At 38.5% G+C, this 27,789-nt stretch overlaps 1 protein-coding gene across 1 annotated transcript; it reads right to left on the bottom strand.

Annotated features, from left to right (window-relative positions):
* Positions 1–384: 384 nt before the first annotated feature.
* Positions 385–27,761, bottom strand: ptp4a2b (protein tyrosine phosphatase 4A2b). Its single transcript, XM_084423266.1, has 7 exons — positions 27,636–27,761; positions 8,471–8,747; positions 8,059–8,167; positions 7,865–7,957; positions 4,296–4,426; positions 2,524–2,598; positions 385–1,544 (listed from the first exon to the last, which is right to left on the bottom strand). Exons 2-7 carry the CDS (start codon positions 8,473–8,475, stop codon positions 1,433–1,435), a joined length of 525 nt encoding a protein of 174 aa, XP_084279392.1. The 5' UTR covers positions 8,476–8,747; positions 27,636–27,761; the 3' UTR covers positions 385–1,432.
* Positions 27,762–27,789: the final 28 nt, after the last annotated feature.

Below are 27,789 nucleotides of genomic sequence, written 5' to 3'. Positions count from 1 at the left end.
GTACATGAGTCACTGATCAGCCAGGAACTTTCTGGACAGAAATCCTGGTGTGGAAAAGCCTCATGAGGTCAAATGAGTCACATTTGGTTTGACTATTGAAAGTCGCAACATTCTGGGTAATTTGCTGTTTGAAGAGAGAGACATCTTTTTGTGTGTCTTTTATAGAATAGAAATCACAAGATTGATTTTTTTTTTCTTCTTTCAGTTGCAGGTGACAGCACGTCATTTTCACCCAATTACTTTTCACATTATCTTCCGCCATAATTTCACATGTTATCTTGAAGGTGGCCGTAAAAATCAGTCATCATGTAGTGACTCATCCACCAAGAACAGTAAATAGCTAACATATTACAGGAAGGAACACACAATGAAAATAGGCCAGAATCAATTTCAATTCATTTATTTGTCTTAAAACCAAGATGAAGTGGGGGTGTTTTCAAAATGGGCACAATGATTAAAAATAAAATAAACCCAGAGCTGACCAGTCTCCCGCCTCTCACTTCCTTCAGTGTCTGAGGGCTGAACAGTAGAGTGACAGATTAAGTGTGTACACATTATGTGTGCGTGTCACAGCCAGGTCAACGGTAAAGCTTTTTTACTGACCAGCCAGCGAAGAGCAGCTATAGAAAGTGAGTACCTAAGACAAGCCAAGTGTCCTCCTGTATTTGAATTTGGATGTAGGACGGTCCTAAGGGTGAGGGCTTTTCTAAGCTGGACAGAATATTGCACTCCCCATAGATTACAAAAACAAGAGAAAATAACATGGCTCCATGAAAGAAAGAAGTGTCCTAACCCCACCCACACTCCTGACAAGACACTAATTATTGTGAATAAATACAGCTGACATATTTAAAACCTAGGCTAACCCTAAATTAAAAGTGATTTCAAGGGGGCAATTGCTGCATTGGAAAGGAACTTCATGAGAAAATATCATATTGCCTTACTTAAGAGTTGTTTCTGTAACAAAATTGGCTATTGTCTGTGGAAATGCTTTAAAAAAAAAAAAGAAAAGAAAAAAAAAGGAACATGCCCACCAATATAAGTCTTAATAAAAATCAACAATGACAGCATTTTACAATTGTAAATCTTTTCATCATGGTTCAAAGTACTCGTTCTGAAATAACACAAAATAAAAAGTCATCCCATGATTGTAAATTTGGGAAATCAGGGGAACTTGTGTATATTCTTGCCCGTGACTGTTAACGCTGGTTAACCAACCAGGTTTACGGGCTGATCTGTGTGCTTTGACCCTTCGCATTGATACTGCTGGTGAATCCATAGATCAGCGTTCATTCATTACATCTCTGTGATCGATTAGCCATGATTCATTTGATTTAAAAAAAATCACCACAATTATAACCCACAGCTTTTGCTCCCCTCTACCCTGGTTGAAATTCCCACTGTTGTTTTGTATGACTGACAGAATGACACACTACTGGACACAGCAGTTGTGACCGTTGGCATCCTTGAACCGCAGACGCATCTTGGGTCTGTATTTTTCAAGGTAAAGAAGCTGTTTGGAGTTGAAGGCTCCACGTCTCTTCCTAAAAATAAAAATAAAAATTAACATGAGAGTGCAGTTTAAAAATCTACTAAAGGCTGGGATACACAACTTTAAACCAAATAAGTTCTTCCTAGATTCGCTAGATGCCAAAAGTCAGAGCAAGTCTGCAGATACACAGTAAGAGTTGACAGACTGTGTAGTGCACGATGGCCATAGGCTCAGATTTTTAAGCTTCAGACTTTGACACATGAATTACCAGATTGACTATTCTGGTAATAACACAAATGTGCTGTTCACGACAAGACTGATGATTGGAAAACTAGGCATAGTTTTGAGCATAAGATGCGGCGCAATGGTCAGATGTCAGTCTAGAGCAAGTTTACAAAGAAAAACTATTAAAAGCAGCAGAGCTTTCTGTAAACAGATCCGACAGGGCTTTATGATTGGCCCAAAGCAAACTTCTTAGGTCAGCATGTCCTGCCCTCGTACGCATCATGCCGGTAATCATATTTTTTGTTCTCACATAGTATCATACTGGTAATTTTCTGGTAATGTTCCAACTTCTCATTCCGGAAATTTGCCAGAACTGATATACTGTAATTTTTTTAAAGTTCCTCTTCACATATGATCTCTAAATGGTAATTTGCCAGTAACTTACCAATAAAAACTGAATGTGTGAAAGGGGTATTTGACTCCATCCAGTCAAAGGATATCAAACTTGTTTGACATTTTGGTCAGTTTTAACTGTCTGTCATGCGTCTCCTAGCAATGAGAAGCATGTTTCTGTGCAAGTTTGTGTTCGGAATGACTTCGGAAAGTCTGGTAGTGTCTGATCCTCCGTCGTTCAGTGTATGATGCTCAGTTTTTTCTGTAACCATTTACAAAGTTGTCAAATGTATGATGCCTAGTGTTTAAAAATGGGTTCAGATATTTAAAAAGTTGTGTAGTGTATCCAACCTTAAAGCAGAAGTTAGAATGTCAGAATTAATGATCAAGGACAAATGATCCGAGCTACTTACTGTCTTATAAACTGCACCGCATCTTCATACTTCATTCCACTCTCAATTAGGGCTAAAGCCACCAGCACAGGTGCTCTATGAAAACAAGACAAAACAGCTTTCAATACAATGCAAGGTTTCACTCAGCTTGAAAACCTGTAGCTTAATGACCAAAAAAAAAAAACCCTACTCAAAATAAACGGAGCAATTCCAATAGGAGCAACAATTCCTAAATATCCATTTTCAGGTCATGATTTTTGCACCTGCATCAACAACAATCAAATCAGAGTGTACCATCTTTGGGAGCTCAAAAACAAGAGAGTGCTTGTGTTCACAGAGAAAACTGTATTCTGAGCTGCTTGTGTGCACAAAGAGGTAAAGAGCTGAGAAGGCAGTCTGTAGTTGAGTTCTCACAAAACAACAACAAAACAACACTTCAACACTTGGAGAGCAGCACGACCACAGGCTCGTTTTAAATGGTGCTGCTGTTTGTCCCTAAAAGAACTGGTGTAAACTGAGCTCAAGAAAATGAATGCAAGATCATTTTTAGAACCACACTAACACCAGCAGGTCACAGACGCTCAACTTCTCAAGTTGAGACACTGGTTTTGTATGTACGTGTGTGTCAGCGGGTTTATGCAAAAGGTGAGAGAGACTAAGTGCTAAATATGCAAAAGTTCACAAGTGTTTGAAGAAAACACAATTGGGTCTCACATGCACTTAATCTTAATACACAACTATGTATTTTTGACTCACATGCACTTAATCTTAATACACAACTATGTATTTTTGACTAGACATGGGTTGCTTAAGCAACTAATCCAACTAATCTAGATGTCCAGTAAAATTAGGCAGGTTTCAAATTCACCTGCGTGTGAATGTGTTTAAGATTTTTTTACTGTTTGCATTTTGCACTGCTTGCAACAATCCAAATGGTGAAGTGCCATTAACAGACATCCCACCTCTCCCAGAAGGTCCGGGAGTCTCCACTCTCGGCTCACAAATTGAATGAATGTACCACTTTAAGGCGGCTTACACAAAATAATATAATATATTTTTTATATATATTATTGTTTGGGGGTGTTGTGCCATCTCCCGGAAATTAGTTTTTGCAGGGTGGGATGTCTGCATTAACCTTGTTTTTTATATTGCTAATTGTCACTTTTCTTTTCTAATTTAAAGAAACTCAACAGCTAATCTTTAGAAATAAAAATACGCCATACACTATTTACACTACAGTTCAAAAGTTTGTGATCAGTTATATATTTTTTAAATAAATCAAGATTTTTAATCAGCAAGGATGCATTAAATTGATCAGAAGTAACAGTAAAGAAAAATATACCAAATAAATGCTTTTGAACTACTTATTCAAAGAATTTTGGAAAAAAATATTTTTTTTTATTATGATTTCCACTGAAATATTATACAGCACTGTTTTCATTTATAATAATAAGACATCCATCTTAAGCACTAAATCAGCATATTATCATGACACTGTAGACTGGAGTAATGGCTGCTAAAAATTCAGCTTTGCCATCAAAAGAATAAATTAGATTTTAAAATGTTAAAATAGAAAACGGTTATTTTAAATTATAATAATATTTCACAATATTTTTTTTTTTAAAGCGCCTTTATTTTTGCATATTCAATATTCCTGTTTTTTTTTTTATCAAATAAACGCAGTTTTTGTCTCTTTCGAGATTAGACATATGTCTTATCACTAGAGCTAATGAAAGAGGGCTTCTCTGAGTTGCAAACATTTCAAGAAGCACTTTTACAACTAGAAGACTGACCGGCCCAACCCTGCAACACAGTGAACGGCGACGCAGCATCCTGGCTCCTCTCGGAACTTAGTCTTCAGCAGGTTTAACCAATCATCTACGATCTGGGTGGGGGGCGGAGCTCCATCATCAAAGGGCCAGTCCTGCAGCCATGAAAAAAAAACAAAAAAAAACAGGTATAAACAAACAGCAGTTTAGATTTTGACAATGCTTTAATGTCTTGTATACATTTCAGAGCATTAAGAGGGAACATGCAAGGTAAAACAGCTGATTAACTTGAGAAGTTTTACATGTGGCCTTGCAGAACTTGCTTGTGGAGCAAAGCATTGTGGAAGAGCAGAACGCTCTCATGAATTGTTTTTAGACAGAAGGCCACAGAGATCTGGACTCCTCCCAGCCAAACCACACAACTAGCAACTAGCTATGTGGAGACAAAGGAGGAGAGGACGGACAGACCTGGGAGATTAAGATATAATGTGAAGCTGGCAAAATGAGATCAATAAGGAGAGCCGTCAGGAGGACAGATGGGAGTTCGGGGCAAGATGTATCAGGTTCACCGAAATGACGCACAAGTCTAATGTCATCCTAAGGGAGTACGGTAGTTTCTGGTGAATCCATTTGCATCACTAAACACAGCTTAGGACTGCATTAATTATCAGCAGTTTTATGTAGTTATCTAGGTCTGCTTTCCATTTCCTCTTTGAATATCCCAAGATCTGAGCGTGTGAAGATTTTTTGTGCTTGGGAATGTTAAAGAGAAAGGGTGTGTGGGCGAGAAAGACAGATAATGGAAACAGACTGGCTGGCAGTTCTGTGTCTGTGCAGCTGTCTGGGCCGCTGCGCTCATGCTGACCCACAGACAGCTTCAGCTTCTCTCTCTTACTATGCTTCTTATACACGCAATCCCTTGTTCCCAATCAAACCTTCTTTCTTTCTTTCTTTAGCCATTCCCCGTCAATTGTGAGTGAGCCACTTCCAAAGAAAAATGTTTATGGTGCAGTGTTGAATAGCAGGGATGTAAATCTTTTCTCAGGTATTGGGTTACAGCTGCAGTTAGACAGATGCCATGGGCCATATATCTCTCACACACACACACACACTGTCTGCTGACTGTTACCACCCTACTGTGACTGTAGAGTTTAAACTGCTCTGTACCTTCTCTTTAAGGAAGTAAGGATATGTGTTCCCCTTCTAACACCTTTCCTTCCTTATTATTTTCAAATAATATTCTGTAGGAGAAAAATGATCAAATACATCAAATGGAACCAAGGCAGGATTGGAAATTTCCTCTTTTACAGAAGAAATGTTTGGCTTGACTTAATCCTCGGATATAGCAGAGATATAGCTGCTTATAAAACATTTGTAGCTGTCAAAATATCTTCTGTTTACCAACTTAGCATGCAGCGTACAGGTGATCAGGGGCTGGATGCACAAGCTGGACGTACACCCAGTTGAAAGACAAGTCTGGACGTAAAATGCGTTTTAAGCCCTAAGTAGAATGAATACCTGTTGCCCCATCAAGGCGTAGCGTACGTCTGAGACTAAATCTTACGCCTAGTCAAAGATAGGTGTAGAGTGAAAAGCCATGACTTTCTCTGTTGATTTTAAACACTCATTTCACGGTACACTACACATGCTTAATAAATTAGCATGCACAAGCTTAAATTATTTTGATAAGAGTGTTTTCAACACGGAAAAGATTAATTGAATGTATGTGAACTAATTGTTACTGTGTGGACGTGAACTAATGTTTGATTAATTCACACAGGATATGAAATATATAGCAATCGTTAAGATGAGTGTGTCTACTACACAATGCCGACACAGGTAACTGACCTAACAACATTTCTGCATGTAATTATGTTGGAAATATTAAATATGAAATTTTTTTGGGGGGTTATTGGCAGAAATTGTATACCATTCATCATTTTGCCGGAGGGACTTGGAAATAATATTTCACCTCTTTAAGACCATTGACTCAAAGTCCAAGACCAAGACCTTTAAGACTCAAAACAACCAGACAATATTATCTAACACATAATTACATGACAGATGTGAATAACTGTAAATTAAGTTTTATGCACATACCTTAAAAACGCACAAGTCTGTATTCAGATTACAGAATGAGAAGCTTCAACATTTGCAGAAGACTTATATGCATCTCTTTCATAATTTTAATGAGCAGAGACAATTCCCGACTTTAAATGCTTTGGACGTTTGCATTGTACAGGGAGTTCAGATATAAAAACGCTGACTCGTTAGGCCATATTTACGCATTGAAATCAGATGGTGCTGTGGCTTCACTTGTTATGATGTCATGAGCAATTCAGTTCTTTATTAATAGCAAACTTTGAATGGCATCTTAATATCTTAATATAATTGCTGTAGAATGTGTCAGCGTGGATGCACATCATCTACGCTGGGCGTAATTGCACCTGGTTTAGTTGGTGCAACAGGTGTAAATATTTATCGGAAGGCTGGGCGTAGCTAAGCCCAGCGTAGAACTTGCACGCAACTTTTTTTTTTGTTTTGCATCCAGCTGGTGCAACCGGCCCCAGAGATGGTAAATAAACTAGGAGGGCTATCTAGGCTTTTCCAGCAGGGTCAGAAAGAGATAATGTCAAGTATAAATATGCAGAGTAAGCTTTTTTGTTTTTTCAGAAGGCACCAAGAAGGTGTTTTTATTACACACACCCACATACAACCCTTGTTAGTGACATCAGTAGGGCTCTGGGTGAAACGACCTACATAATCCAAAAAAGAGAGAAAGGAGCACAGGAGGTTTTGCTTGATCACTCGCCCTTTTGAGAAGAGATCACAGAAAAGACCATTGCAAACAGGACAAAGCAATCAAAAAAATCGTTCCAGAGTTACCACAATCCTCTGCAGGCAAACTGTTTGCGTTAAAGCGGCACTGGAATTGCTCTGGTTACGGTTAATTTACATTTCTTTTGCCACTGTAATTACGTCAATCTAGTAAACAATTATAAAACAGGTAATAAATAGGACTTACTTTATTACACAAGGGACCTCTCAATTAACCCTAACTGCTACCTATATTCAATGGTGATCCGTGAATGTGAATTTCTATTATCAATGTTGAATAGTTGTGCTGCTTATTTTTTGTGAAAACTGTGACTGTGAAAGAACAGCATTCATTTTAAATAGAAATCTTTTGTAACATTACAAATGTCTTTACTGTTTTGATCAATTTAATGCATACTTGCTGAATAAAAGTATTTACATTTTTTTTAAACCTCTTACTAACCCCACACTTTTGAAAGGCAGTGTACGTGAGCTCAATATTTACAATTTAGTAAACATAAAAAGCACAATAAATAAAAATGAACAGGGCTCAACAATAAGGATGACCCAAGGCTATTGTCAGAGTTTTGGATCAGTTGAAGCAACTATTAGTTGCCCTTTAGGTCCAGTGAATTACTACTGGGAGTTCAGTAGTAGCCTTTTTATCAACCATCTTGCAGAAAAGCACTGTCATTCAGTGTGACAAAATGAGCACCTTTTCTTTGCTTCTTCCCTTTTAAACACTGTTCTTCAAATCTTCAATTAGATGTACTCACCAGGACCTGGATGCCCTCCTTCTCCACTGGTGCCTTGTCATAGGTGGCTTCACATACTCTCACCAGTGTGTTCACCTCAAACTTCTTCAGCTCCTAAGGAGGGAGGCAGAGTGAAACGTGTAAGAGAAGATATTTGGGTTTCCCCTTTCGTGACAAGCTCATTCACAAAAGCAGGATTCAGACAGCTCCCTTACCTCAGTGAACTTGTTGAGAGTGGAGTTGGTGGGGTTGTGTGTGATGAGGAATCTCATGCAGTCATAGGAAATCTCAACAGCGGCAGGGCGGTTCATGTTGGCAAGACGTCTTTAAAACAATTACAATGAAGTACTTATAACTCCTGTTCCTTTGTTTCTTTAAAAAAAAATCTTTGGCTCAGATCTCAGCAGTATGAAAAAATAAATAGACAAAAAAATAATATTGGGTGCAATGGTGAGTGGACACTAGACTACTAGAAGTACAAACAAAAGCCAGAAGGAGGGTGATCTAGTCCACGATGCTCAAAGGATGTATATAAAAATAAAAATAAAAAGGATGAGAAACTTGAAAGGAAAATAAAGAAAAAGGGAGACTATCCTTCAGTCATCCAATTGAGACAATTGAGATTACCCCATTCAGGAGAAGAGTTTATGATTGGCTACAGGGAGAAAAAGTTGTAGGAAGGAAGTGAGGCGGGCGCGCTCGAGGACTACACAGGATCCCAAAAGGGTATAGAAGAGACAGACTGGACCCAGTGTGCTGGCTGTCAGGGAGGCTTCTGGGTAGCGTAGTCCCTCGGGCGGCTAACAATTCACTTGTCCACAAAGGTGAGGTGCTGAGCCTGGCAGAACTCTCCGCAGACGGTCACAAACGCCATATATGTGTGATCCGAATCAACACGGAAACACTGGAGAGAGGGAGAAAGAAGACAGTGAGTGCAGAATGAGATATCTTCACAGTTGAACAATCGTTTAGACATCCTTTAAAATCTTAAGAGTAGTACTGCTCAGCTCGGACTGATGATTAACCCTTGTTGCAGCTGCATAAGCCAGTGACTTGTCTCACTGAGGAAGGCAATTTGAAGCAGACAGGTTATAACAGCAAGTCTAAGACATCAAGACACCTACTTCCTGATTTGGCATGGAGCACAATGTCCTGTGTCATGCAAATAGCAGGTTTGCCTCTAAATGCAGTCTCTCTCAAATCAAAAGTAGTGCGCATGGGTGGGGGGGGGCTGGGGGATAGAAGGGTAGAGAGTGAAAGAGAAAGGCTGAGATAAAAAAGGGCACAAAGTGGACAATACAGGGAGGACTTGTTCCTAAGTTTCTGAAAACTCAAAAGGCAGTCGCAAGGATTAAAGTCAGGCAAAGCTTCAAACAGCCTCAACTGTTTCACAGTCCCACGCTTCTCTCCTCGACTCGCCACCCCCATCCACAATAAAAGGACACCCATCAAAGTAACCAAGTCATCTTGGCTCCCTGTTCTGCAATAGATTGAATAACCACATTAAGGAAAAAAACAGCACACACACACACAATGAGAGTCTTCATGATGTGAGACTTGGACATGTTGAGACAGACACGATTTCAAAAAAAGAAACATCAGAAGACTTGGATTGTCAACAAGTTGCAATTCTCAGAAGAAAAGAGGCAGTCTCAAATGCTATATCCAACAGATGAGGCTAAATAGATGGCACAAAAGATAAAGTGGCTTCTTGAAGAAAGTAAAAGTAGCAAGACTAGGAAAGTGGTTATCTTATCAAAAGAGCAGTACAGCTAAAAGCTTGCTCAAGACTAGAAAACCATGAAATGGTTCAGACAGGATAATTGAGCTGCACAAGGAAACAACCACACAAAGGCATAGGACAGGTGGAAAGAGATGGCTATTGTGACATCGAGGTGACGCATTGCCTTGTAGCAAAAGAGACAATGACCCCGTTTACACCTGATATTACCGTATTACTCCGAATATAAGACGGTGTTTTTCCTGAAAAAATGGGGTTGTCTTATATTCGGGTTCTAAACTGTGTGTTAATAATACACCCCAAATATGAGTAAAACGAGCGTTTCCCCCAGGACTCATAAAGGCAAGAGTCAAACAAATCTCATTAAGCAGCCAAATACAGTGTCAGAGTGTAACGGTAAAAGATAGCGAGCCCAAAAAGACCGTTTTAAAAATGCGAAAAGTAAAAAAAAAAGGGGGGTTGTCTTATATTCGGAACAATACGGTAATATAAGTGTTGGTTGATCTGGTCATGTGTTTCTCCTGTGACTACATTAATAGACAGAATTTGGGAGTATTTAAACCGATTCGAAGAGCAAGATTCATGAGAAACACAGCTCTCAAGAGTTTGAGCTTATATAGATGGCCTGCATCTTTACTGTTAGACATGATATGAATGAACAAATTAAATATCTATATAATATCAGGAGGAAAAGTATTGCTAGATAAAAGCACTGCTATTTATCACAAGTCCTTTGTTTCAGTGTTTATTGATATGTGGGTGGATTGTTATCAGGGATGCATCAGAACACATTCATGTCTGTCTACACTACAAATACGACGTGGGACATATTCATTCCACACCGGCTCAGAATGTGATTTCAGAACAAATATTTTGGACACCATTACACCTGTATTCAGTAGGGCTGGGCATTGACAAATGCAAAAACTGGTTTCAACGATTTATTGGATGGAAGGCGCATGACAAAGCTTTGTTCATTCATCAGCTGAAAACAGCATAGACTGAATATATTGGTATATAAGAATCAGTGTCGGTTCTTCCAAATGAGAATCCCAGCCCTTAGTTTTTTAACCCAGCCCTTAGTGCTGGGCGATATACCGGTTCATACCGAATACCAGTGTTTATTTTTGTTATTATATACATTTTTTATAGCGCAATACCGGTATGCCGCTTTAACAACATACGGCACAACACTGTTTGAGAGGGTCCCTTTTCACTGTTGCACTGTGGTGATGCACCACATCCTTAGTAGTGTGGTCCTTATCAAGTCCAATTTTTTTTGTGTGCAAAATGTTAGTGTCTTAACCTCTTAAACTGTTCCTTTTAACTTCAAAATTAGAAATATGCAAAAATGTTGAAAAAAAAGAAGATATTTAGAGGTAGTTCAATCATGTGGAAGATTGCCTATGTTAAGTTGTGCGGCGTTATTGTGATATGCAAGTAATATTAAAAGTTGCTGCAAATGAACTACATTTTATTGAAATCAGAGCAACACTGACATGACAACAATGACAACAATCTAAAAAAAGCACAAAGTTTTCAACAATCCCTCATTTCTGATGCTCAGCAGCCAGTGTTGACTTTCTGCAGTCTGGATAGATCCGTCGGTGATCTTCCACCACATGAAGGAGAAACTGCAATTGTTCTTCAGAGTGTGTGATAGAGCCATTGTATTCTTGAATCAGAGCCTCTCTCGACTACTTTCATTGCACGTATGGTTGCCTGTGCCTCCTGATAATCTGCTTGATTCAAGGAACGTAATGTAATTTTTTTAACCAAAAAATTTGCTCTAAACCCAAACAATAACCAAGGTGATCATCAATAGAAATATGTATTGATTCCACCAGGAAAGGTAAATCTGCTAAAACGGGTCATGGATGGATTAATTTGGATTTAGTTTCTACAATCAGTAAACTGAGATATGCATCTAAAATACATATTTAGGAATATATGGTGCATTAGACGTTTTTATGGAGATTCTTTTGGAATTTTACTAGCCAGGTACAATACCAATTCAAATGATCTGTTTTTACGAAAATCATCAAAATCTCAGAAAGTTTAAAGCTATTGAGCTACCAGGAATTATTATGTTACTGCCATAGAAATTGGCATGCTGTATTTTCTTATATAAAGGAACAATTTAAAGGGTTAAGAGCATGACAATTGGAGACTTTAAAAATAAGGACCACCCTACTGCACAGCTGTATGTTACTAAGCTTGATGGTGAAGATTGACAGGTTAAACTATAATTGATAGCTGTCAAATTATATTACAGTGTTTACCATTACATTGTTTCACATTGGTGATAGCATCTCTCAAAATGCATGCAAATGCCAAGTGTAAACAATGCAAATAAAAAGCCCCATGAGAACCTATACAATCGGGGATGCAGCTGTGTGAAATGGCGTTCCTATAAAGGCTCTACTTCCTCCTGCTCTACTTTTACCAGGAACTCATGCAAATCATAGAACCACATTTGCAAGCCACTCCTGTAATTGCTACTACCAGAACAGATGGGGAAGAAATGAGTGCAAAGTAACAGTGAGACAGGAAGTGACAGAGAGAAAAGAAACGGCAGACGGAAAAAAAAATTACGTTTTTAATACAGATCACAGGGATCTTATCAGGTAATCGCATAGCTGGCAATAATACACTACTCACAATCTTCTTTCACAAGACACATCTAGCGTTTAGAGGTCACACGTTTAAACTAGGCAGAACTGGAACTGTCCGGTAAGACATTCAGTTTCTCTTAACACCGGAGGCGAGCCAGTGTGAAGCCTCTGCTGTGTCACACGTACACCCTGCTCAGTTCCCCTGCCGCATATATAAACACACACACACACACACACACACACACCACACACATCAGCTGCCCTGTGCATGAACGAACAGAGTAGTGGAAAAAGGAAGACTTCTCAGAAATGACAGTTTCATGTAACCCACTGTTTTGTGAAATACTGCTGCATGTTATCTAGACGAGAGGTCACTGGGTCCAGAGCTCTGTCTATCGCTCTCCATTTACTCTCTCTTCCATGAGCCCTCTTTCCCTCGACCCAACACAGCTGGGAAAGTTTGAAAGGCCATTCGTCTGCTCTTGTCATAATCTAGGAGAGTAGTGTACATAGTGATAATGAGCGCTCTATCTGGGAACACAGCAGCCCAAACAGGTGATAGAGGCGGTACGGACTGTTTTACGTAGCGTGACTGAGCGTATCCCATACTGTAAGAGCAGGGGCGAGAATCTACGTGAATGAATTTGGATGAATGAATTCTAGGGATTTAGCAATACTACAAAATGCATTTGCAGTAATTTAGCAGTTGCAGGAAAGGGTGACTCATGTTGTGATGTAAACACCAGTGTAATAGAGGTCCAATGAGTGTGAATGTGTACATATAACTTAACCCAACTATTTGAGGCTTTCAAATAGGGGCATAACAAAAACATCTAAAAGCAGCATCTGAGAACATGCTAACCCTGCCAAAATCATCTGAATGCTCCTCAGCCAGCGAAACAGATTACAGGGCTTTTGAATAGCTAATATGCCAACAGCAAAGCAATGATCCTTCTCAGATCCCTCTGATTTGAGTAACAAATCCAGCTGGGACACTGAGGCTGTGTTTTCATCCTCCATGATAAATCCAGTCAGAAACCTGCGCTAAATATGGGCCAAAGGGTGTGCAGATGCATTGCACAGCATGTCAGAACACACAGAACTAGGCCAAGATTAAAGCAGACTGACTCACTCATGAAAAATGAATGTCATTTGACCAAAAAAGAAAAGAAAATAGAGTAATACTAGAATGTAAAAATACTTGATTTAATTGGTCAATTAATTCTACTTGTTAAAACACTCCCTAAAGTTCTGTCTGAACTACCGACTCAAAGCTTGACCTGTATCAGAGTCTAGGGCTGTACTGTCCTAGTCGATTAGTCGATTAGTTGGTCGATACGTTCTGGTTCGACCAAAATTCTGATTGGTCGATTTTCTGCCGCGTTTATTTCATCAGTTTTGCCGCGCTGAGGCGCGCTCATTTCATCAGGTGGAAAGCACTAACTGCTAATGGGGGTGTTTTCAGAATACCCTTGATTCACTGTAACAGTCTGTCTTCAAAACACCCCCCTTGTTTTCACCTTTTTTGGATTAGTCCAACCCAAGAGAGAGCGTCGAGCGTAGTAGGTTTGATGCTGAATATTATTTATTTAATTGTGAGAGCGTTTAATAGTCAGTCCTCTTCTAACATGTCAACAACAAAGAAATCGACAGTGTGGCAGCATTTTGTTAAAATTGATAACAGGAAAAAGGTCGAATGCAAAGTTTGCAAGCAACAGTTTTCCACAGCTTGACGACAAACATGACATATCATCTACTGTAAAAGTGGTAAGCTCACTTGTCTGCGTTAGCTTGCCCTGTCTGTTTTGAGTAAGCTATGAACATATCAGAATTTGCATATTTCAATGTTTTAGTGTGATAACCTAACTTTTTTATTCTTTATTTGGAGCCTAATGCGCAATTGCGCTGTGCTGTTGGTTGTTAGTTTTGAGCCTAGGATGCTTTATTTTTCAGTTATGCACTTTATTTCGTTTCTGCTCTTGATCTGGTTTGTTTAATAAATATTCTTTTTTTATTAAAGTGGACGTGCCTTTTGTGTTTATTAAGAGTAAAAGCTTTAAGTTAATAGTCTATTCGTGTCTCAGCTGCGAAGCTAACGTTAAGCTCATCAGCCTCGCTCGGTGCGAGGACATGCACGGTGAAATGATAGTGTCTGACTAATAATAACTTATTATTATAACATATGACAAAAATAATTGTCTAAATTATGTTGCATATTCCTCAACAGTTCTTGTGATGATATCACTAGTTGACAACATAGTACTATTTCCGGAAATCATAAGCTATGATATTGCGCAAGTGCAGGTGATGCAGCGCTGCCAGAGCTGACAGACTCAAGTGTCAGACTCATTTCAGTGCAAAATAATTAGGTCAAAAACGATTTAATATACTGCAAATAGCCTACTAGTTGTTTATGTTTATTTATAATTCATTTAGGCGGACAACAAGGCTACCAAGTACTGCGCACAGTGCACATCTAATTAATTTAACGTTTTTTTTTCTAACGTCATTTTTAGTCGAACATTTCAGGACTTCAGTCGACCAAGATTTTCTTTGGTTGAGTACAGCCCTATCAGAGTCAGTTGCAAGGCCTTCCTCTCTCCTTCACAACTGTTCGGGAATGAGTCTGTGAGATCACAGGCCTTGGGTTGAGGGACGGAGAGAGCGATGCAGAGAACAGAGTGCACTAGTTTACGTCGGCTTGATGGCAACAGCGCGCGATCACCGCGATGCAATGAATGGCACAGGCAAGCACCGCATGCGTCGCATGTTCTGTGTAGTGGGAACCGCGCGTTTGGGCCATTCATTGACGCAGAACATCCAGGATTCAAATTTAATAGTCCCTTTGCGGTTTAATATTCTCACTTTGACAACATTTCATTTCAGAAAAACTATCATCATATCACAGAAGAAGGTCTAGACGGCAACCCGTCAAAATAAGTTTGGTTAGAAATATATAGAAATATTACTTATGCACCGTATAGTGTTCATCTTAATGTAATACTACTAGTACTACTACTAATAATAATAATACTACATTATTAAAACAAATTTTCTTCCATGTAATACTTTTTTACAGTAAACCTCTGTTGTGTAGCACTTGTTTGCAAAAAAAAAAGAGCTTGTTTAAATTTTCATTTTAATAAAAGATAAACTAATGTTTTATGCCTTCATTTGATTACCAGAAAAATAAATTAAATGCACACACACAATTTAAAAACATTTCATAGGGCCCTATTATTGTGTACAAATTAATAAATTAAGTTGTTTTTATGAATTTAATTAGATATGATTTTGATTAAACATTAACATGATTAAAATTAAACAGCACAGAACTGGGTAAAAATAAAATGGAATTTGAAAAACAAAAACACAATAAGAAGGTAATTTTTGTTAAACTTAATAAATTGCTGTTAAATTGAACACGTTTCATGATTTAAATTAATTACACATGCTTTTTGATTAATACAATTTAATTCAACCATCCAGAAAAATTTAAACGGGAAAAAAAAAAAAACAGAATCCAGAAGAATTTTAATGAGAAAAACAGAATTAACTCACATCAAACTTTAGGCATTTTGTAAAGTGTGCTTATCCTTAATGTTAGCTACATTACATTAGCCTCTGCTATAACATTATCTGTTCATAAAATTGGTATTGAAAAAAGTACTGTTCAGGAACCGGTATCGGTATCAAATTATTTTTAACGATACCCAGCACTAGTGTGTGTGTGTTTGTGTGTGGGTGTTTGTGTGTGTGGACTTTGTACCACAGTACTGGTACACACTTTCCAGACTTATTCTTTGCTTCAGCACAGACAGTGTCTTTTTAAACTGCAAGTATCCCTTCAACACAGCATAACTGGCACACGCATATGCACTCCACCCTGGTGAGAGCAAACATCCACCCATGCATTGACAATTCACAGAAAAACTCCCCCGACAGCACTGACGCATGCTATTCTCACCCCAATTACACAGAACAGATGTATGCAAGTACAAGAAAAATGTTCTTCAGGTGACGAGCACTCTTTGGAGATTTGCCATTGATTGCGACTTCAGTATGCTTTGCCATTAGAGCGAGCAGCAGAAAACTGATCACATGAATCCTGCATGAGAACGTGCACGTTTGTGTTTTACACAAGAGTTGATGCTCGCCGCACTTTACCACAGAAGTGCAAAGGCTTCCCTTGTCATGTCACTCTCACTAGAACTTCCGGAGCTTTAAACATGCACCGCTGTTACAGACTCTCTACTCCATTTCCACTACAAAGTATGCGGAAGATACCAAGCAGTGAGGGAGCGAAACGTGAGGATACACCTGTTCAGATGTGCCTGACTTCTTGTAATCACCATGCTGTACTGCCGTGGAGGAAGCCACGTGAGAAAGTGCAGCGGCAACTAAAACCACAAGAGCAAACGCCTGAATTCTCCATCTAGATAAGAAAAGATAAGCCCAAGTCTATCCTAAGCAGGACAGGAATGATTTGAGGCCATTAAGCAAATTCCACAAGCAGTAAACTTTACATCAGTTACAGAAAGGTTAATACGCAGCCATGCAGGTTTCCACAGGCCATGCCACAAGCAATCATATAACAGCTCCCAGGATGTTTAATTAAAATGGTATGGGAGAGTATAAGAGAAAAAGCAAGTTGGATCAAGTTGGGCCACCACAAATGCATAACTGAGAAAGGAGGTAAACATTCCTTTACCGATTACTGTAATAAGCAACAACTGATTCTGCATTAAGCGCCCTGAATAGACACCGCCAAAGAGTTTCCGTTTTGTTTGCTGTATTCCAGGGCATTACAGATGAAAAGGGGAGTCGGCTGACACTCATGAGAACAGAAAAAGAGGTTTGGATGGGCAGGTGTCACTGTATTGTTGGCACTGCCATAAAGAGTTTCACATTGTTTAATAAGTAGTAAACGGAATGTTGTTCAGCTGATAGCGTACAGGTAGGGCTGAGCGATACATTAAATAGTCACAATGAATTTTCCAGAGATAAAAAAAAAAAAAAAAAAAAAGCAACATTTGTCATTCTGATCTCATAATATTACATTATTAAAATGTTGAAAAAAAAAAATGAAAAAATGAAATCCATTGTTTGTTGATTGGATGAAAGCAGATGTGAATGAGAGTTCTGAAGTCAAGTGTAAGAAAGGGGCGGGGTGCGTCAGAGTAGTGTTGTCACGATACCAAAATTATTGTTTCGATACCGATACAGTCAAGAATTGCGATTTCGATACTTTTCCTGAAAAGGGAGAAACACTCTCAAATATCATCGCTGTGCTTTATTTTAGCCAGTGTGTCGCCGGCCTTACAAATCTGGAACGCGGTCATTCTTAGAAGTATCGATACTAATAAATTTAGGAATCGTGACGTTTTTCATTTCCGAGAATCGCGATACTTTAAGTATCGGTGCACCGTGCAACACTATGTCAGAGAGAAATCTGTTTCACCAGAAGTAAGTATAGTTTCATTTAAAATTATGCTGTCATTTTTTTAAATTAAATCTATGCATGGATAAATTTACGCATGGATAAATTTACAATAAGATAATTAACATGCATTAAGAAAAATTCTCATTTCATGCTGACATTAAGGTGAGATTTAATCTATATAACAGAGCTCTACCATACAGCCAAAGACCTGGGTTGAAATATTACTCTTTTCCTTTAAACACTGAACGGCTCCTCAGGTAAATGTCTAACTGAGAACTGACTAAAAAAAACACTAGGATTTCACACCTAATGTCACCAGAAGGTGATGAAGTCATGACTCACGTTAAACACTGGAACACCGGACACATGAAGGATGAACTTCGCTCCTTCTGTCTGCTAGAATGGAGGCACCCCAGAGTGTGAATTCTGAGTATTAATAAACATTAAAGAGGCCACCAGTGCCATTCTCAGAAGAGGAGAGGAAATATGGGTCCTGCTTTGAGACAGGATAACACTGTAAGAATGAACGCTCCATCTCTCCAGGTGTTGTTTTAAGTTGCTAAGAGTAGCTCTTTTCGCATAAACACGCCTGAATTACACCATGCAGACAGTAACAAAAGACAAAGGGCATCAAATGACCAATGGACCATAGGGTCATCAAGTTAAAGTAGCTATTAAGCGGTTTAAATAGGACTACCAGTTTAGAAGGCGGCATTCTTTATCTCAAAGACCAAAAATAAAAATCTGTGTAAAGCATACTTAGTGGCCTATAAATACACCTGAGGTACACACTGAATGCCACACACATTCTTGAGGCCCGTCTGTCTGCATTCCTCACTAGTCTCTAAGCAGAGCGAGAGAAGAACTCCCTGAATCATAGATTCATTTACTTTAAATGTTTGTATCTATGGCAGTCATGACATTCAGCCAGCCCATAGCAACAAAAAGGAAACTCCCTTTACATAGAAATGTATTTTATCATGCCCAGGCTTGACTACTGAGCAAAGCCTGATAAACTAATGTTCAAAGTCTGCCGACTAGGGATGCACCGATATAAAAATTTTGGCCGATACCAATCTTTTTTTATTTTTTATTTGAAAGCCAATAACCGGTATATTGACCGATAAATCTAAATCCAAATTTTTATATCATTTTTGAGAGCCTGATTACAAAAACAAGTCTCATTATTAAAAGCCACGTCCCAAGCACACAATTATAATGTTCTTAATATAATTTTATGTAGCCTATATGACAGACTTATGACACTGTTGCACTTAGTGATTCCAATCGTATTTCACGCAATTCAAAATCATCGTGGCAAACAGTGCGCATCTGAAGGAAAAATCCATTATTTATCAGCTTTAATATGTCAGTAGGGATGCTCATATTGACCGTTTAACCGTTAACCGAAAGTAAAAATGTTGACCGATTAATACTATCAGTTAAACGGTTTGAACGTTTTTTTTTTAAGCTTCTTTTTTTTTAGTTTGCTGCATGATAATAAAATACTATATAGCTTATATTTATTAACTCACGGAGACCACACGTGTCTCTAGCGAGACGTTACCTGTGTATTCCCGGGACATCCGTCCCATCGGAGAGGGTGTTTTCTGCCGCGGGTCTAACTGTCAACAGGCTGCGCTCCAGACTGACCCCACATCACGTTGATATGTTGCTTTTTAAAAATAAAAATTAGACAAGGTGTTGAGGTAGGGCTCCTATTTTTATTTAACGAAAAATCTTAGTCTAACGGAAAAAAAAATTGCCGGTTTTTGAAAGCTTTGTTCAAACGGATTCAGTGTTTTCTTTGTCATCTTAATTTGTTAATTATTTAAGTTTAAAAAAATATATTTAGTGTAGGCCTATTTTGTTTTTTATTTGTATTATTTTATTCTGTTTTTCTCTCACTGTCAGAAATGCTGCAAGTGCGTGAAAATTTAAACTGAATCCAGGTTCTGTTGTTGATCTGGTCTGTATGCTGCTGTTTGCACTTTGCATGTAAAATTTTTTTTTTTTTTAAAGGGTCACAGATACGCGTCAATTTTATTTGCATTTAATGCGAATTCAATATTATAATCTTATCAGTTAACGGTTAATAATCGATTAACGAGCGGCGGTTGTCGGTCGGGAAAATTAATCGAAATGAGCATCCCTATATCTCAGCCAAATTTTCTTATTGGGCCGATAACGATAACATTGAAAAGGAACATATATGGCTGATACCGATATGGTGGCCGATATATCGTGCATCCCTACTAGGGTTGGGCCGATAGACGATGCATCCATCATCAGCTCCCTGCACAGATCCAAGGAAGAGGTCAACCATTTTTATGCTGAAAGCAGTTGGTATGAAAATGCGCATCAAAAAGACAACAGCGTAGAAAGGGAGAAATCTGCCGCCAAACCCAGGGGCTCAGCACAGCAGTAATCTCACTCAACAGACAAGGCAATAAGGCACAGCCAGAACAAAGCCATCATCATTCTTGTGCTGTGCTTTGCCATAATCACAATATTCCTCAAAAAAGGATGCCATTTTAAAAGGGAATGAATTCAATAAGGTACGGCAGTATCTCGCACCTGCCTACAGATCTACATTTAAAGGTAATCATTCCTCACAGTAACACAGCTTGTTTTATTAAGTTAGGACCTCTGCCAAACCGTTAGCACGACCGCTGCTCATTAAGCGCACACAAGTTAAGTCCGTTTGAATAACAGCTTGTTCTGCTGAATCTGTTGAGCTTGGCTTTGAAAAAAATAAGTTGGTAACACTTTACAGTAAGGTTCATTCATTAACATTAGTTAATGTATTAACTACTAGGTGTGAAATGATACCCTCATGGTCACGATTCGATACATATCACGATACGATATTATTGCGATACTCCAAGATATATTATAAAAGGTTAACTAAAAATGTACTTTTGATATTACATTGTGGGTGTAAATGAATAGGCTTGGACTTGGTGCTGGTAACCCAATGCACAGGACAATAGTGACACCAGAATAAAAATATTCATGATTCTGAAGCTGAAAATACAGAATTATTTTAGACGAAAATGTTTGCGTTCATTCACTGACTAGATATATAAAATAAATAAAAAAGCAGGCCACTTTTTACTGGTAACAAGACATTTGTCCATAAATATTCCCCCATTGCATTATATTCAACATTATATATACTAGTTTAATGTAGCTCAGCTCTGACACTAAAACTCTGAAAACTTGAATTTTCACCACACAAATGTTAATTTTGGGTAAATTATGCACAATACATATTGTCACTATCCACGATACATATTGATGCATTTTTGTACTGCGATATATTGTTTGTGACATATATATATTGTGATATATATTGTTACACCCCTATTAGCTACCATGAACTAATCATAAGCAATACATTTGCAACTATATTTGTTAATCTTTGTTAAACGTTAGTTGTTAACAAGATTTTAAATAAAGTATTAGTAAATGTTGAAATTAACATTAACAAAGATTAATAGCCTAAATGCTATATAAGTGCAGTTCATTATTAGTTTATGCTAACTAATGTAGTTAACTTAACTAATGTTAACTAATTAACCTTATTGTAAAGTGTTACCAAGAAGTTAATGCTATAAATTTCAGGAATATTCAACCAACCCTATATGGAGTCCTATTAAACATTCCACACACACACGACAATGACAATGTTTTGAAAACTCACTTCATGCATTTTCTGATCGGATAGCTATCAGATTGTGAAAAGACCAGGTGTTTTTGCATTCTAGATGAAACTGGACACTTGTAAATGCACCAGACTGTTGAAGCCACATATGTAAATTTTACTCCTCCAAAAATGGTTAACAAATAAATAAAGCAGTGTCGAGCGCTGCTGCAACACACACGTCGCCAGAGATCAACAAGCAATCTGCGGCAAATTAAACTGAAAGTTTGGCGTCGCATCTTGAAGCTCAACTTGGTTCATTTGGTCAGACTCTGGACAAAAAAAAATAAAATAAATTTAGTCCTGGTCCACTTAGAGTTTAGATTGCCATTTTTATCACCGGACCAAAAGATACCGAACTCAAAGGCATAGGGATACGTTCTCAATCTGATTGGTCGGCTTTTATGACGCATTGCCTATTTTGAGATGGAACTTACCAACATCCAAAACAGTGTGTGTTCTGGGCTAAACACGCCCGGGTTCGGATGGCAGTGCTCACACTTATTCAAATTAACCGCACTAACAGAGCAATTGCACAAGGGTTCGTTTTAATTGAACCAAACCTGCCAAGCGTGAACAACTTAAATGATCTTAACGGTGCTGAAGCCGCTCTCTCTCCTATTGCGGTCTTTGAGCTTGAAATTAGCTGATAATTAAAATAAACCTCATATCTGTAGCTCTTATTGACGTGAACTTGAATTTGCATGTGGTGCAGGAATTGAAGAACAGGTATGTATTTGTTTTTACAGAGACATTTATGTGGCCAAGTGTGAATGGAACAGATCAGATGGCAGAAAAAACACATTAAGAAATCCTATAGGAAATTTGGTATTCGAAGTCTAATATAAATCCGAAAACAAACCAACTAAAGGATTTTGACAAATTTAAAACATATTGGCACACTAACAAACTTAAAAATAGCACTTTTAATAGCACTTTTGAAATCACATGAAAACCAAACACCAGTCGAATGAGGAAAGACAGCTGTCCATCACTGCATTCACAACTGCAGGAAAGCGCAGCTGTACCCAGAGTGAGCCGAGATGATGCCTTGTCAGATAGCAAAATGATTTTGAGACATATATACTTGCTTTAAGTTTCGTTGTCGAGGGACGCAGGATTAAGAACAGAAACGCAAAGTGCTGTTAAAAACTTAGCTTAGCACACCGTTATCTTTGTGTCTCTGCAACGCCTGTCAGCCCAGTGCGTTTTCTCACTCAAGCATGTGGATATTGTTTTTTCTCAACATGAATGTGAAACAATATAAACACGAAAATCATATACGGACTCGTGTATACGATAATTGGCGCAGTCGTTTTTTTTTTTTTTTTTTTTTCATTCGCGCTGCTTGAGCTTAAAGGTATAGTGGAGGATTTTCTTTTTCCGGGTGGATCATCAAGACTATTGGTCCTCCTAATTGTCAATCATTCTGGTGATATGTTTACGTATTCGCGCTGCTTGAGCTTAAATGCTTTTGTTCTTTATATTTTTTTGTTTACACATTGTTTAATGTTTTCAACCACAGACTGTAAAAAAAAAGATGGATGACGGCCCTTCACTCTCTTCCATTGATGAAAAGTGAAGCCACCAAAGTCCTAATATGGTGCGCTTCTAGCATAAAAACGACCTAAAATGACAGAAAACATCTATGGAAAAAAAATTCTTTGAAGTGTAATTTGATTGTTTAGTTTCCATTCCATTAGACTTCATGGGGGAGGCGGGGTTTATGACCTATACTGGGACCAACCAACAGGAGGCCGAACGAGACGCTTTGGCTTCACTTTCCGGCACGCTTGTTTCCAACTTAAAGAAAAGCTTATAAGATATATCGTAAGCTTGTTGTGTATATTGCCTAATCATAAGCTTGTTCAGAAATGGTGAAAAGACGTTATTTTTTCTCGTTAAACGTTATTTAAATAAAATGACTATTCGATTTTTATGAGCCCAAATATTCAAATACAATATATAAAAAAAAAAAGCCCATCCCTAATAGAAAGACAGTTCACTCCTATTACTTTTGAATGGGAGAAACTAGGGCTGGGCGATTTGGCCTAAAATCAAAATCTCGATTAATTGAACATTTTAACTCGATTACGATTAATGAACGATTATTTTATTTATTTTTTATTTTTTTGCCCTCATGGTTCACTGACAAGTTTTTTACAGTAAATATGCTCACATTACAAGTGAGAGATTTTTGAATGAAGGGTGCATTACTTGATTTTAAAATAATTGAAGGAAACACACACTATCTACTATGATTATTTATTGAACATCAATGTTAAACAACTTAAATTAAAGCACACATTGTCAGTTATTTCTTTCCATTTTCTTGAACTCTTCTCATACTGTGTGGCATTTGTGAACGCTTGTGTTAAAGACATCTGCTTTGCGGAGGCACTTGTTGCTGGGCGCTTGTCAGTAGGGCTGTCAATCTTCCTCTATAATACTATTCGAATTCCATTCCTTATTTTATTTAATATTCGAATAATATTCGAATATTAAATGCTCAAATTCATCCTATTATTAATATTTACGACATTACAGTCTTATGGATCGCCAATGCCAATGCGTGATGTTGATCGGTCTCATATCTTCATCGTGTCAGTTTGTCTGTTATTGCCTTTTGGCGAACAGCTGGTAAGCCCCGTGACGAGGAGAGAGGCAGAAAATAAGTAATTCTTGCCTGTTTTAGCGGCGGTTCCTCGGAGAGATCGTCTAGCTTGTTATTATATTCGAATTTCGGAATTCGTTCCAACAGCCCTACTTGTCAGTCTCTTTTTGATTTTTTTGAGCCATGCACTCATTGCACTGTTCATAATCAGTAACGTGATTGTGCTCCAAGTGCTGGAACAAATTGGTGGTGTTACCTTTGGACGTCGAAACTGTTTTTCTACAGTGTCTACATCTGACTTCATTTTGTTCGATGTCATCCTTACTGAAGCCAAAATGTCTCCAAATGACAGAGACTGCGTTTTTTGGGGGGGTACAAGCTGCTCTTGTTGCTCAGTTGTCTCAGTGATGCTCGACATGTCGGCGGAATAACGTACTGTAAGGGAGCGGGGTCACGTGACTCCACACGCGGTAGTGTTTTAAAGGGAAAGTAATCGAAATAATCGACCTGGGAAAATTTGATCGATTATAGGTTCTGAATGTCGATTTCGATTACTTTTCGATTAATCGCCCAGCCCTAGGAGAAACTGCAAGGTGCAATATGGCAGAATACGTCCCTCCTTCTAAATAAAAGAGCCAATCGCTGATTGGTAAGTAATTGCGTCACTGCAGCTGCCGCTATAGAAGCTCCGGTTCCTATAGAACTCATAGATCTACACATTTTAGACCTTTACAAAATGTTTGTTTAAAGCTAGCCAAGGTTTTTTTTTTTTTTAAAGAATGTATTTAAAAATGTCTACTCTGTCAGCTTGTGCAATTTGACTGATGTGATAAAAAAAAAAAAAAACTGCCACCACATTATTGTGTTGAAGAAGCGCTGAGGGAAGACAAGCAGTTGTTCAGTGGAAACTCCGCTAAGAGGGTGGCTCTTGTAAATGCTGCCACAAACCTGCCCACTTCCTGTCAAGTTGAAGCTTACAGCACTGTGACTGTAAACCTAATAGAATGACTCAAACAATAGACAGACAGTTCATGTTATTCAGCACAGAAATCTTGAGGATTGACTGCCTTTTCAAAGGCCACATCATGCAGCTTGCATCGAAGCCATGCAGAGGGAGCAGATGTCTTGCAGGTCAGGATGAGACTGTGGCGAGCAGCACCACACTCATTCATCAAGGGTTAGCCGCGCTCCTGCTGGGTTTGCAATGCTGGCTCAAAGGGTACAACAGTCCTTCAATATTTAAGCAGACAAGCTGAAAAGACAGTGGGAGGAATGGGAGTCATGCTGTTGCCAGTTGTGTAGATGTTTTAAGAAAGCCTGCTGTGAGGCACAACTCGATCCATGTTTGTTAACAAGCTGTGAACTACTGCTACCAGTGACATTTAACATGCTGCCCAGTAAGAGTGGCTACCGACAGCCCAAAATGCCAAACAAGCTATAAATATGGTCCGAACAGGCCTAAAAAAAAAAAGAGACATGTTTGTACTTTAGAGTTTTGAAAGGTTATCAGGCCTTCATATGATAGTCTTTATGTTAGTTAACAGTGAGAAGGGTTTCAGCAGACTTGCCAAAACTAGCACCATGCTGATTAGGCCTATGTCTTTCTACTTATGTACTGCAACAAGTCATGATGATGCATTCAATTATGTATAATATGGGACAGAGATGTGTGGACGTACAAAGCACAGCGATGCCAGAAATCATCACAGAGAGGATCCGCCGTCCTGACTGAACACAGATATGAGTGCATAAAAGATCAGCCCTCAATAAGAAAATAGAATAAGGATGAAATTCACACACAGTTCCATTTAAATGAGGAATGAACAAACATCTCCATTAAGGCAAATGTTTTAGAAAAAAAAAAAGTCAAGGCAAATCTTTGATGGCTTGATGGCCTCAAGTCTAGGCATGAAACGCTACTGAAACTGAATCGACACCTGCAAATGTAACAGATGATACAGCAAAGCAGCAATTTATTATTACTTCTCAAAGTGTTGTGTACTTCCTCCAGGTTCATGAAACTTATACCAGTGTAAAGTTAAACACTGACTGGCTGTTAATGTGATAACATGTAGCCTAGTTACAGAAATAGATCTGCAAGTTTTTTTTATGTAATGATATTTCAATAAAAAAACATAGATATCTCATGTTTACTGAAGTTATTGAGCTCACATTTATTTAAAGCTGTCCTGATGTAGTAAACATAAGAAGTCTGTCAAACTACCAGTACCAATGAAATGCCCATATATGTATAACAATGTTGATTAAATTGTGAAATAAAAGTCACAGTGTTATATTCAGAGGCCGTAAGTTACCTGTCCAATAAATATGTAGATAAGGCAAGGTCAAAGCGATAAAAAGCAACCTTGTCACAGTTTAAGGATTTCAAACATATTTAATGTCCCGTCTCAACCATGTCTTCATCATGCAACAGCAAAAAAAAAAAAAAAACCTTGTCATGTTATTGAAATTTCACTTTATATTACGCAGATACCTTAAGCTCTAAAACATGTCCTGACTTGTTCCCACTTGGCAATTTTACAACTTCCAATGTCCCGTCTCAAAGCCAGTGCATAAACCACTTACACAGTTTCCTTGTGTTGATTACACAGGAGCAAGGTGAGGACAAGTGGAGCATGAAGTCAGGTGACTCATCAAATACTACACATGGCACCTTAATACAACAATCTTGGATCATATCAAGCATACCGGTTTAATTCAGATTCCCCCATGCGTCATCTTACCTGTTCTGTTCTACAGGCATGGCATTTAAAAACTATCGGCTTAGCAGCTAACAGTTAGTTTACTACGCAGTTCAGGTCTCATGCTGGATCATCAGCTTACAGTTTAACCAGGTGCTGGATGCAGTAATGATCAAAGACACGACCCGGCTTTAAAGATTTACCATATGTCAGACTCACAATTAAAATAAAGCAAACACGAATATGAAGAAACCAATTACACACACGTGAACTGGCAAGGTTTGTGGTAACGTTACAGTTAAAAAAAAAGAAAATCTAAAATTAAGGACTCTAATCTTCCACGCTTTGCATAACAATTGAGCCACTGAAATCAGGAACATTCTGGAGTTTGACGATAAAGAGTTATCTGACTGAACTGACAGTTAATAACATTACGTTAGCTCCCAGGCTAACAATTCAATCGCATCCTCTCTGACCCTCACAGCCGGTGAAATAGTGAAAAATGACCAAGTAATCCTTAAATATTATGTTCAGACCCGGAATTAACCATATATCTAAACATAGAGTTGAAAGTGTAGCGGCAAATAAACTGTCCGAGTAACTTCTTGACACGGTCTCTGGCTGATGATGAGACCGCTAGCAAGCGGCTAGCCAGCGCAGTACAAGACAGCCAGACAGCCTGAGGAGAACTCCAGACCCTTCATAAATCAGCAAATATAGGAATGAGCGACAAACCGTCCTTGACCCGGTTAAAACCGTTCAACCGTGAAAACAAATAAAAGACGATTATGGAGTTTCCGTTCAAACGTACGCGGGCAAATGGCTGCCACACTCGCGAGCTCCTTCACCGGCTGAACGCGAGCTTTCACAGCTACACTTGAAACAGGCACACAAACGTCTCGGGTAGTCGTTTTTAACATCGTTCTGCCATATTAGGAGACAGAAAGCCAGTGGTAATAGGTGATACTTACAAAGAACGGGCCAAACATTGAAATCCCTTGGCAATCCCCGGAGAAAGTGCACGTAGAGCCGTAACCGCTTTGAGGGTGAAGTCGTGTTTGTCGTTCTCAGTGAAACTGAATTGAGAGGAACTGAAGGGGAGGAGCCAGTGACTGCGTCATCTTT

The sequence above is a fragment of the Rutilus rutilus genome (genome assembly GCF_951802725.1).
Source record: "Rutilus rutilus genome assembly, chromosome: 11".
Lineage (NCBI taxonomy): Eukaryota > Metazoa > Chordata > Actinopteri > Cypriniformes > Leuciscidae > Rutilus > Rutilus rutilus.
Note: the sequence above shows the minus strand (reverse complement) of the source record. Positions and strands in the feature narration are given on the sequence as shown.

Coding starts and splice junctions, on each gene's coding strand:
- ptp4a2b (XM_084423266.1), bottom strand. Junction 7,958..8,058: donor CTCTCAACAAGTTCACTGAG/GTAAGGGAGCTG, acceptor CTCCCTCCTTAG/GAGCTGAAGAAGTTTGAGGT. Junction 2,599..4,295: donor TGTGTTGCAGGGTTGGGCCG/GTCAGTCTTCTA, acceptor TTGTTTTCATAG/AGCACCTGTGCTGGTGGCTT.